The sequence below is a fragment of the Mytilus californianus genome, unplaced genomic scaffold (assembly GCF_021869535.1).
Source record: "Mytilus californianus isolate M0D057914Y unplaced genomic scaffold, xbMytCali1.0.p SCAF_4, whole genome shotgun sequence".
In the NCBI taxonomy this organism is placed as follows: Eukaryota; Metazoa; Mollusca; class Bivalvia; order Mytilida; family Mytilidae; genus Mytilus; species Mytilus californianus.
In genome coordinates, this window is record NW_026262690.1 from 115,900,912 (window position 1) to 115,914,249 (window position 13,338).

General features: G+C 32.6%; 1 protein-coding gene across 3 annotated transcripts; it reads right to left on the bottom strand.

Moving 5' to 3' along the window:
- Positions 1–737: 737 nt before the first annotated feature.
- LOC127739188 (ribosomal RNA processing protein 36 homolog) lies at positions 738–13,336 on the bottom strand. Of its 3 annotated transcripts, none has more exons than XM_052250798.1 (10): positions 13,302–13,336; positions 7,757–8,035; positions 7,185–7,200; positions 6,557–6,617; positions 6,248–6,325; positions 5,745–5,811; positions 4,341–4,445; positions 3,616–3,690; positions 1,748–1,865; positions 738–915 (listed from the first exon to the last, which is right to left on the bottom strand). In XM_052250798.1, the coding sequence occupies exons 2-10, from the start codon at positions 8,012–8,014 to the stop codon at positions 782–784; spliced, it is 912 nt and encodes a 303-aa protein (XP_052106758.1). In that variant the 5' UTR covers positions 8,015–8,035; positions 13,302–13,336; the 3' UTR covers positions 738–781. The 3 variants fall into 3 exon arrangements, with proteins under 3 accessions (XP_052106758.1, XP_052106759.1, XP_052106760.1); XM_052250799.1 differs by having other exon boundaries at positions 13,287–13,326; XM_052250800.1 differs by lacking the exon at positions 13,302–13,336 and adding an exon at positions 13,276–13,298.
- Positions 13,337–13,338: the final 2 nt, after the last annotated feature.

Genomic DNA, 13,338 nt, shown 5'->3' on the forward strand with positions numbered 1-13,338 from the left:
CAAAATAATAGACAAAACATTTTACCCCTATGCTCTATTTTTAGCCATGTTGGGCATCTTGTTTGGGAGGCGGGGTCATCAGACACCTTTTTGAAAGAAGATACCCAAATGATGATTGTGGCCAAGTTTGGTTAAATTTGGCCCAATAGTTTCAGAGGAGAAGATTTTTGTAAAAGTTAACGACGAAGGACGCCAAGTGATGAGAAAAGCTCACTTGAGCTAAAAAAATGTACAAGTTTAAATGTTTATTAATCTCATTCCAATCAATTTCATTTCAAAGACTATTGAATAAGTTATTTATGGAGTTTTAATTATTTCAGGACTTGTGCATCATCATCAAAAGCCTTGCTTTTCTATACCCAATAAAGGAATCCTGCAACTAGAAAAATATAGACTAGCCATGCTGAATAATGCCTTAAAGTCAACATGTAATTAAAGAATTATTCTGGTGAATGAACTACAGCCAACAATAGTTTATACAGACTATTCATAAATGTTTTTTGTGTATTGTCCATAAATCAGGCTGTTCATTCATTTGAATTTTTTTACATTTGTCATTTTGGGCCTTTTACAGATTGCTATGCCGTTTGAGTTTTGCTCATTCTTGAAGGCTGTACAGTGACCTATAGTTGCTAACTTTTATGTCTTTTAGTCTCTGGTGGAAAGTTATCTCATTGGCAATTAAACCACATCTTCTTTTTATATTCACATAGTAGGCATCAGAAATCAGCTTTCCATAAAGTTTATTTACTATTTAATTGATAATCATATGATAGAATTGTTAGGACATTAATGGAAGTTTCTTCTTCTCTTTTTGTGCTGTCTTCTTTCTTTTTTTACTAAGATATTTTTCTAGTTTTCCACTCTTCTGTAACTCCTTATATTTTTCTGCCAATTCAAGCTTGCGTAGATCAGCTGAAAAAATATAAAATATATCTTAATGACAATTTCATCATGGCAAACATAATAGTAAATCCAAATTTATAGCTCTCCTATAAAGGGATATTACTACTCATGCAAATTTATACTAATCATATGAGAGAGACAATTCTGACTTCATAATGGGAAGAACCCACTGTTTGCAATGCACAAGTAATCTTTTTTCTTAAACCAAACAGAAATGCAGAACTTAATGTCTACTCAATGATTAAAATCCAACATCACTGACTGCATTAAATAATTCACTTATTTTCATAGTTCACTTTTTTTCCCTCTGTTGATTATAGATCATTTAATGATATTGGCGAATAAGAATATGAATTGTTTGCTTAAATAATTTAGTATACCAATAATATCTTGGAATTTTGGGATCATGATTAAGAAAGTTTCAATTTTTGTTTAAACAAGATCTGAATAGAAGTAAATTTAAAAGGTTGAAATTTATCTTTAAATCAAACTCCCTTAAAAGATAGTAATAAACTATGTGTGAATTCATTAACTGTGGGCATTTTTCTTGCCCATAGTGCTAACATCAATACTGATCATGGAAATATGTCTGACAACAAATTGAATATTAGGGATCTAATATACGTGTTGTAATACATGAAAGTTGTCATGTAGCACTTTAGTCATAGAAAATTTGTCTTATATTGACAAGTTTCATATTTAGCATTTCTTAGGCAACTAAATTTTGAAAAGAAGTTTTGACCTTTTGGACAAGTAAAATATTGCTGATACTTGTCACAAGGGATAAGTTAAGTAGAAAGTGCATGGTGAACCCTGGAAAAATATAGTTTACTCTTCCTACCTTTCTTTAAGAAAAATGGCTTCTTTCCTTGCTGAACTTGAGACTGTTCCTTTTTCTTCCATTCCTTTTCCAATGTTTTCCTTTTGTCCTTCTGTATCTCTGATTGTTCTTGCTGGTCCTTTATAGAAAAAAATTGAAACATCATCATCCCATCTCACAAAATGGTCAATATTAAGGTACATGACAAATTTTCTTTCATTAAAGTTAACCTGTTCATATTAGAAGATGTAAACTCCAGTGATATCCTTTATAGGTTGATTTATAATACATATATAAGTAAGCAATGAATGTGGTTGTTATATTTGATAGATGCTTTTTGTGCTTCTTTGTTAAATGTTTGTTTGTTTTGAGATTGTGACACAGTGATGACTGCTGTACCCATATTTAGACAATGTTACCTGTTATGTCTGTTTTGTTCACGCATCGTTGTAAATATAATGGAATTTGATGCGACTGTCATACAAGTGAGAGGTTTAGCGCTATAAAACCAGGTTCAATCCACCATTTTCTACATTTGAAAATGCCAGTACCAAGTCAGGAATATGACAGTTGTTATCCATTCGTTTGATGTGTTTTATCATTTGATTTTGCCATTTGATTAGGGACTTTCCGTTTTGAATTTTCCACGGAGTTCAGTATTTTTGTGATTTTACTTTTTATCTACAGACCATCTTCAGGATAATTCTATTGAATTTCATGCAACAAACATGAATATGATCTTTAATATTCAAAATTTTCACATAAAATGGCACAGAAAATTATAAATGCAATATTATATACATTAGAAGCAACTGTAGTTAACCAATGTTCATAAAAGAACAGAGTTATCTATCCAAGGTACAAGGGCAGTAACTAAAAAAGCACTTTTTTGTTGTTCTTGAAAACTTTTTATTAATATCTCAGAGAAATGAAGGCTTCAGAGCAAATGCAATGTGATTTCCATTATAATTAATATTTCTAAGGGGCATAACTCTTTTAAAAATTATTGATCGGCACTGATTTTCAAAATCGTCCAAGACATTGCTAATATAAACCTATGATTTAGGTTTCATAAAATTCTGGCAAGAATTGTACATATGAGAGCGCAAACAATGCAATTCTCCATATAATTTATATTTCCAAGGGGCATAACTCTTTTAAAAATAATTAATCAGCATTGATTTTTGAACCCGTCCAAGATATTGTTAATATAAACCTATGATATAAGTTTCATAAAAATCCGGCAAGAATTGTTCGTATGAGAGTGCTAACAATGCAATTTTCCATATAATTAATGTTTCCAAGGGGCATAACTCTTTTAAAAATAAATAATCAGCACTGATTTTCGAACTTGTTCAAGACATTGCTGATATAAACCTATGATATAAGTTCAATAAAAATCTGGCAAGAATAGTACACAGGAGAGCGCTGAGAAGACCGGACGGACGGACGGACAAACAGATGGACTGATGGACGCCCGGTGTTTCTACAGGGGACAAAAACTCATGAATTCATCAAGGAGACACAAATCAAGGTATAAAAAAAAAATAAAGGAAATTGCATGAACTCCAAAAGGAGTGAGACCAGGTTGGCCAACAGACTAAGAATATCCTGCTAAGCATCCATCACTGATCATGAAAATCCAGTCATAATACAGAATGGGACACAATAGGTAAATGGGTATGTCCTTACAAATGATACAAATATTTTTTTGGAATCTGAAAAATGTGTACGAACATACTAAATTGAATCAACACTCAGGTTATATTTAGGACAATAGTATATAAGCTGATTATTTTCACCTGCCTGCTAAGAGAGAAACATGTATTCAGACAAGCATAGTAATTTCCATATACCAAATGCTATCAACATTACAATATAATACTAACCATTCTGTTGTACAGCATCTTTAGCTCCACTTTCTTTTCAGGATCTTTTTCTTTTTTCATTGTCTTCTTGATTTTCTAGATGGAATAATTTATAAAGATTAAATATATTTTCATAATTTTTACCAAAAAGTATTATAATATGTCATTTGAAAATAAATAAATGTAGCATTTCATTATGTATGACAAAATTTTCAGTGGTAGGCTATTCCTCTCAAAAAAAAATCTGTTCTATGATTTACACTGTCCAGATTTTAAAAGTAGATATAAAACTACACTGATATGCGGTCCAATATAAGGTTTTATGAATTATCCCCTCCTGAATAGTCAAGGTTGTTAAATACCCTGTAGAAGTAATACTTTTAATCCATTCAAAACCAGATCCTGAGGTTTGTTTTCAAAATATGTGATGGATAAATAATAGCAATCCAATTATAGCTTGCATGAACCCATATGAGATCTAAAAGTGTTGCTAAATATACAGTCAAACCTATAAAGGTCACCTCTGTTAGGCAAAAATCTGTCTTGGCAGGTCATTGTTGCCATGTCCCACATTTGCACATGCATTTGAACCTCAATTTAAAAGTCAACTTTCTTATAAGGTCAGTTTTCTCTGCTTTAAAGGGTGACCTTCCTTTAAATACAGGTTTGACTGTATTTCAAAAAATTTGTTGTTCGATACTGCATTTGTATAATTTAACATGGAAGCCGATGGCTTGATTAATTACCTCCTTCTCTCGACTCTTTATATCAGACAGGAAAGAATAATTAGATTTAAAGTAACTCTCATTATACTCTCCTGAGAGGTCATCAAATCTGGGGTCTCTGGTCATCTGTAATATAGAGGACATGTGTATTAAAAGTAAATGTAGGTACCGGTACATACATATTGATGAAATGAGTATCAAAAAATAAAATTCTGTTATTCTTTTTATCTGCAAATTGTCTTAGCTATATGTTTTTTATTTTTTTTTTTAGAATATGAAATTACACAAATTGTTAGTAAAACTATTTTAAAGCCTACAAAGCATTGTGATAGTTGTTCGGTTGTATGAGTGATGTCGTGTGCAGTTCAGAGATAAATTGATTGACAGGAAAAAGTGACATTGCTGAATTATTAAGAGACATTGCTGCATTACATGAGGTGACTGCCTAATACTTTCAAGTATCACGTCAAGACCTTGATCTAAAAATATTTGCTGTAAAATCAAAGGGAAAATGTACAAATTGCTGAAATTATACTTCTTCATCCAAAAGAACCCAATTGAAATTTGAAAAGTCAAAAAAAAAAAAAAAATTTGTATCAAACATGATGCAATGCAATAGATGGAATGGATTACTCTAATGACTTTTCTTTTATGTCTAGTCAGTCATTTATTTCTTGTCTTGTGGTTGACACAACATTGTGGTCTGTTAGTGAGTAGTCATCTGATTTCTTTGATTTTTGCATTTTATCATGGTGATGAAATCAGAAAAAAAGAAATGAAGAATGTGCCCACAAATGCCAAAGGGGAAATATAAGTCATATTCTGCAATTTTTCAATTACAAAAGGACATAACTCAATAACGGCAAAAGTGATGCCACCTAAATTCGAACTTGAACTGTTTTTGGTGGTGATTAGCATTGTATATTAGTTTTATAACTTAAGTTGAGGCAAACTAAAGTTAGAGTGCAGAAAGGGCATATTTATCAATTTTTCCATTAATAAAGGGAAATAACTCAAGAACAACAAAAGTGATGCCACCCATATTCAAACTTGATCTGTGTTTGGTGGTAATAAGCATTGTGTATGTTCAGAACATTTAGTTGTGGGAAAGTAAAGTTAGAGTGCAGAAACAAATTTGGGGCGTACAGATGGACAGACAGAAGGACAGAGGTATGGATGTACAGACAGATAAGGGTAAAACTTAACACCACCCCTGCTGCTGGGATAAAAATATGGATACAATTCTATTCTAACCAATTAAAAGACGATAAAGAAGAAAATCACATATTGTTTATTAAACACGAAGCATTGCATAATAAGTAACCTCTGGTAATATTTCATGAGTAACAATAATTGTTGTCTAAAGTGCTACCCATTTACAGTATCTATTATAACTTTTCATCAATTGACTTAAGTATAAGTCACCTTCTTCTTGGCTTGATCACTTTCTTTGCTTAAACGCACTGGTCTTTTAGATGACATTTCCATTGGTCTATAAATAGATCAAATCATTTTTAATATATGCTTAGTGCTGAAAATCTAGAAATATTAGTGTGACTTTATTACTTTAAGGAAATGTTCTGTTACAATATTTTTCCGTTGTCTAATGCATAGTAACATGTTGATGTGAGTCATGTGACCTATAATGTAACCAAATATACAAGCTTTTCTTTTGAATAACCTTTAGATTCAGTGCAATTGCTACTTTCTATTCTTACAAAAATGAAAAAAGAGGTCCCTAAAAATGTTAGTATAAAAATAATCTCCAAGGTTATGATGCACATGAAATGATAACTTTCTTTCACTACAAATTATAGGTGTCATATATTTTTCAAAACTTGCTTAGTGAATTTGTACCAATAAGGTAGGAATGTATTTATCCTTCATTTTCAATTTTTTTTTTTTGAAAAACTATTGGATAATGTTACCTGTTCTTATTTTCTCTTTTAAAAACTCTTTTTGAGGTAGGCTTCTTAACTTTATCTCCATGTACCACCTGGTTATACCTGAAAGTATTCAAATTGTTAGCACAAGAGTTGGCTAGAGTATATTTCAGCTTTACTACACTGACGATTTCAGCAACAAATAAAAAAAACAAGCACAAATCAAGGCATTCTGGAGTTCTTGACATTTTCATTATAAAACTTCAACTGAATATTTTTTTAAACTTCAGAAATTCATTCAAGTTCAAGTAAAAGGAGATTTTTTGTTATCTCAATGAAGTATAATACACTTACACTTTTAAACCAAGCCTCTCTTTCAACTGTATTAGTTCTTCAAAGGACATATTTGATAATTCTAAAATAAAAAGGCATATCATACAAAATAATCTGATGGTATGAAATTATAAGTTCTTCTTACACATTATTGGCTTACAAATTTGGTTAGAAGTGAAATCCAGAAACTGCTTCAGGAGCACTCAATTTATGAAAGGTTATTTTCCTTTCCTAGCACCAGGTTGATCCTGCTGATAGTGTACTGTCAGTTCCTAAGGATATTATTAGCTCATTAGTCAGTGTTTAGCCATTGACATGATTTATTACAACCATTTCTTAAAATTTTGGTTGATAAATTTAGAAATTATATAAAATCGTTTGCTTAAACTCCTACAGGCAAAGAAGACCTTACAAGGTTATGGCTAGTCTTTTAAGGTCCCCTTTTGTCATATAGATCCCCATTATTTATGCATCTTTTTATATGTTAAAAGCATTCTGATGAAGGTAATTACAAAAAAGTCCTTTGCATGCACCAAACTAATATAATGTTATTTTCATTAGCTGTCTAGATGTCTTTTGGTTATTTATTTTTTTGTTTGCTGTCCAACTGATGTATACCCCACTTCTGCTTTATTCATATGTAACTTACCTTGCTTTACTGTTATCTGAAAATAAAATAGAAACACAACATTGCACAATGACTGTTGATTTAACAATGAATGTCATTTCTTCAGAAGACAAGTTTTATCGGGACCATATGTTTTTTGTTTTTGTTTTGTCTTTGTTAGTACATGTAAAATGACCTTTAATTTTTTTGGGGAGGAGTCAGGTGCTAGTGTAATCTGTTGTTCTCAGTCCATTATTTTTGGTGCTTCCTGTTGATACACTTTTTATACTTATTACAGTACAATTTGAGAGTTTTGTACAAAATATAATGCCTTTTTGTTCAGTGAATATTTTTAGAATGATTGACTAATGTACAGTTAGGTCAATTTGTGAAATGTATACAGATTTTTCCTAAACTCTGAGGCTAATATATTTTTATCAACTCCTTTAAGCCTTACTAAACAGAAAACTGTACTAGAATCAACATCTACTGCGAAGTGATTTAAACTAGTAGAGCACATATTAAACTAATCTAAGAAAGTTGGTCATTAACATCATTACATGTACATTAAAGTTGTACAAATGTATAAACTTATGTAAATTATTTATACTTACTAATTCATCAGCTTCAGTATCTTGGGTATCTGCAACTTCATCTTCAGATTCTTCAACAGAACTTTCCTCAGATGTTGTATCTGTCTCCATGGTCTCTTGAACCCTCTCTTTTTTCTTTTCATGTATCACATGTAACTTATCGCCTGGACTTTTGGATAATTTTGACATCTTATTCTTTTTTGCATTATTAACTGAATATGATGCAGTTGTGTCTAATGAAGACTTTCTTTTCTTGGATACTGATATAGTGCTAGACATTCTCTTCAATAATAACAGTTTCTGCATAAAAAATATATTCAAGTTGGATTACTAAAACATTCATTTTCCTGTGTTTTATATTTATGAAATGATAAGTTTATAATATGTTCCTTTGATTATTTATGAAACCCTCTCAATTAGTTCTCAAATTTTTAGAATAGAGTACATTTTAGATAACTGATAATCCTTTCTAAAATTTCTCTCTATCAGAATGATTGATTTATTGGAAAATGTTTAGTAAATAATCTATTAAAATTTTCTAGATCATAGCAAAAAATACAAATTATAAAGGGGCATAACTCTAGAACATAACATGTAACTAGAGAACTGTAAAAGTGACGCTACCAAAATTCAATCTTGATCTGTATTTTGTGCTAATAAGCATTGTGTATAAGTTTCATAACATTTGGTTGAGGCAAACTTAAGTTAGAGAACGGAAACTAAAATATTTGCAATTCTTCCATTTATAAAGGGGCATAACTCTAGAACGCTTAAAGTGACGCTACCAAAATTCAAACTTGATCTGTGTTTTGTGGTAATAAGCATTGTGTATAAGTTTCATAACATTTGGTTGAGGCAAACTTAAGTTAGAGAACGGAAACTAAAATATTTGCAATTTTTCCATTTATAAAGGGGCATAACTCTAGAACGGTTAAAGTGACACCACCAAAATTCAAACTTGATCTGTGTTTTGTGGTAATAAGCATTGTGTATAAGTTTCATAACATCTGGTTGAGGCAAACTCAAGTTAGAGAACAGAAACCAATTTTGGGATGTACGGACGTATGTACGTACAGACAGACAAGGGTAAAACTTAATGCCCCCTCCGCTACAGCGGGGGCATAAAAAACAATTACATACATGTTGACTTAATTGCTGACCAATTGGATTTTTCATTTAGCAGATTCTATTTATATTATAGATTTCAAGATAAAAAACCCAAAAGCAAAAATTGGTAAAAAAATAGTCATTTAACATATTTAAGGGCAAAAACTCCTATATAGAGTCATCAGACTCTTTTTTGCCATGTTGACTCAATTGAAGACATTGTCTTCATGATCATTTTTGTGATACAAATCTGTGTATCTGGAAAAGTTTTAAGGCATAGCATACCCTAGATGAATAAAATTCAAATGCATTTTATGTTTTAGAAAATTAAAAACTTAACTAGAGTCTGCAGTGTACTTTTTTCAATTTTTCAATTTTGAGGTGAAAACGCAACTATTTTTACCAAAGGGTCTACATGAACCTTAAGATTTGATTTTGATTTTTGGTGTTTTAACGCCACTTTTAAGCACCGCTTTTGGGCTTATTTCGTGGCGGCCAGTTTTAATTGGTGGAGGAAGCCGGAGTGCCTGGAGAAAACCACTGACCTTCGATAAGAAAACTGACAATCCTAGTCAATTAAGATTGCAGTCGAGTGCACCCGCACGAGCTGGGTTTGAACTCACAACCTCAGTGTTGACTGGCTAGTGATTACAGTAGTAACTACTTAGACCACTCGGCCACCGAGGCCCCTTGAACCGTAAGAATATTTACATTCACAGTGGATTATAATTGCTCCAAGGTTGTGATATTTTTCTATTGTTTCGAGTTAGGGTAACAAACTTCCAATAATTGAGGATAAACACAGTCAATTTTGTCCATTTGTTATAACATGTATAATAAACCTAGACCGAATAATTTGTCTCATGTGTGTTTATATTTGTAGGACTCTGAACCGCGATGGTACTCCGAACTGTGATGATCACGCTGAAGTGCGATGGTCCATGCTGAAGTGCGTTGGTTAACACGGTGAAGTGCGATGCGGATATCGTGACGGTAACTTGTTGTTAGCTACGCTGAAGTGCGTTGGTGGGTATGCTGAAATACGATGGTATAACTGTGACTTTGTGTATAGAAGTTAAATGCGATGGTCTGAATTTTGATCCCCATTTAATGTGGCAGTGTAGTGGTTAGTGTGCTAGCCTTGCATTTGGAAGATCGGGTTTTATTTCTGGTCAGGTCAAATCAAAGGAACCAAAGACTTTAACTTGTTTTTTGCTAATTATCCGCTTAGAACACAGCAGTATGGAGGTAGAAAATAAGACTGGAAGGTTTAGATTAAGTATAAAAGAGGGACAAAAGATACCAGAGGGACAGTCAAACTCATAGATCGAAAAACAAACTGACAACGCCATGGCCAAAAATAAAAAGACAAACAGACAAATAATAGTACAGATGACACAACATAGAAAACTAAAGACTAAGCAACACTATCCCCACCAAAAACGGGGATGATCTCAGGTGCTCCAGAAGGGTAAGCAGATCCTGCTCCACATGTGGCACCTGTCGTGTTGCTTATGTATTACAAATCTGGTAAATACTGTAAATTCAGAAATTATTGCGATGTTTTTATTATTGCGAAAAATGCGACAGGGTTATAATCGCAAAAATTTAATCTCGCATTTTGAAATTTTTATATGAATTAAACAGGATTTTTCTCAATATCGCAAAAATTAAAATCGCATTTTAGTCTAAAATGACAAAATCGCAATAATAAATGCACGCAATAATTTCTGAATTTACAGTAGTCTAAATCGGAAGGTCACATTCGTGAAAAGGGAAGGGTATTGTAGTTACAACATAAGGAACATATCCGATATCATCTGTGAAACAGTTATTCCATAACGGTCAACCAACTCGTGATGGCATCCGTAAAATTTACGAAGGGATGATTTCAACTTCACCATTTGGAACTCTTGGTTTAATAGCTTTCTTGTGAGCAGCAATCCTCTATCAAGGAAATCATGATAGGAAATACAAGCCCGGGAATATGGTATCAATTTGGAGATATATACTCCGTATGCAGGCGCTGCTGGAAAGTTGCTACATAGAAATGGAAAGTTCACAATTGGGAAGCTGAAATCATCTCTTTTGTCGTCAAGTTTTGTTTTCAACTGAGCCTCATTGTCAATTTCTAGATGTAAGTCAAGATATGAGGCAGACTTAACTGTATCTGTAGTATCCTTTATCTCTAGTTCGATGGGATAGATACGTTCAACATAGTCACCAAATTTTGTATTATTATTGCTAACTTCTTATCTTTCTTCCTAAGAAGTTCCTGTATGAAGTCAGCCTCATAATAATAAAGAAAATAGTCGGCAAGAAGAGGGCACAATTGGTTCCCATTGGAATTCCGACAGTCTGTTAAAAAACATGTCCTCCAAATGTAACAAATATGTTGTCAATCAAGAAATCAAGCATCTTGATAATGTCAGTTTCAGAGAATTTTTTGTTTGAATCAGAGTGATTCTTTACAAAGTAGGATTTATCCCTCCCCAACACAAGATACTTGTATTTACGTTCGCCATTCTTTTTAATGAAACAAAGTACATTTTTATAATACCAACTCTTTCAAATTGTCTTTTAGTTTGGAATGGGGAATACTTGTGTAAAGTGTAGAAAAGTCAAATGTTTTGATACTATTGCAAGATGAGAGAGTCTTAGATTGTATGTACTCTAAAAGATCTTTGGAATTTTTTAGTATCCACATCTGATTCACGCCACCTCTAAAATAGGCAGTTTCACAATAACTTTGGAGCCCGGCTTTGATTGCTGATAAAATAGATGTTAATAATTTAGAAAGAGGTTTCGTGGAGCACTTGGAAGACCCAGCAATATATCGTTGTTTGTACGGACACTTATGTAGTTTAGGTATCCAATACAGTGATGGAAGATCCAGTTCTTCATCTTTGGTTGAAATTCCAAAGGAACATAGAACAGACCTATGATTATCCAGGATTTCCTCTTTGGTAAGTGTCGTGAGGGTATATGTTAAGTTTCCAAGTGAATTGTCAATACCTAATTCATTTATCAAGTAGTTTATGTAATGATATTTACACACAAAAACGATGTGGTTTGGGGCTTTATCTGCGGGGACAACAACATATTTGTCATGGAGGTAGGACAAGTGTTTTGCAACATTTGGGTCTTTAAAAATTGACGTAGCGTGGGTATTGATAGGCCCATTTAGTTTCTTAATTCGGATTTGTATCAACGACCTCATAGCCTTAATCCATTCGGAAAGTATAATGGATTCGAATTGGAGGACATATCTTTTTATTAAGTGTTCAAGTGTGATAAAAAAAACAAAAACAGGTTCAGCACGGCGGTCTATAGTACTAGTTATTAAATAAGCAGGGTTCATTTAATTTTATTAAATATACTAGTAACTTGTTCTTGTCATGTCGTAGCTTAGCAATTGCTCACTACAATCATTCATCCATTTATCTGATATCATAACAGTTTATAAGAAATAAAAACCACCAAGTACGTTTATACTTGACTTTAACTGAGACATGACTCGTGTTCTAATAAAAGCTTGAGAATTAACTGCTTCTCTGCTGAGCAGCCGAAATTGAGAAGTACTCTATGTAGGGACCATTCGGGTATATTTTGGCCTAACCTGATGCAGAAGATAAATACTGTAATCACAATAAAATTACTAAGAGTGCATGTTTTCTTACAAAGCAGGATTCATCTCAAGAAAAAAACAAAATTATCTCGACTTAATATAACGAAAACATTTCTAATAATTAATTTTATTTTTTTTATTTTTAAATTGTCTACACAAAATCATGTGAAGCATACTTGAAGACAAGTCAAAATTAATATTAAGATCAAGACATTGTGTTTGTCGTACAAACAGTTTGCTGCATTTTGTACTTCCGAACACTGGTTAGCCCGTCTGCAGACCAAGATCATCTTTAAGTCGCCTTGTTCTGCATGATTTGCTGCCTATTCAGGACTTGAATCGTTTCTTTCTGTTTCCTTTCCTTTGTACGCACGAAACCTTCATCTAAAAATCTTATTCTCCTGCCTACGAAAACATCATACATGATAATATCCAAACTTCATGCCAAACCATCGCACTTCAGCGAAAGCATCATCGCACCTTCGGCGCAGACCATCGTGGCATCGCACTTCAGTGTGACCATCGCACCTCTGAGTCCTACTTATTTGTCATTTCGTATTTCCTTTTTATCATTTGGATTTTTATTATTGGACACAAAAAAATAAGATAGTAAACCCCCCATTGACAGAAACAAGTGCCTGTAAACAGATAAACCTAATAATGACACTAGATATATAAACGGTAGATTTGAGTACATGTGTTATGGTGAACCTTTATGTAACCACTCTGTCAGAAAATTATCCATCAAAGATTAACTTCTGAAGTGAGAATTGTTTAAATATCTATTATAGAATGTGAAAATAACGTTTTAATAACTGATTTCAACAACACCTGTTTTCATGTGAAGAGCTCTTCTGTAATGAGGAAA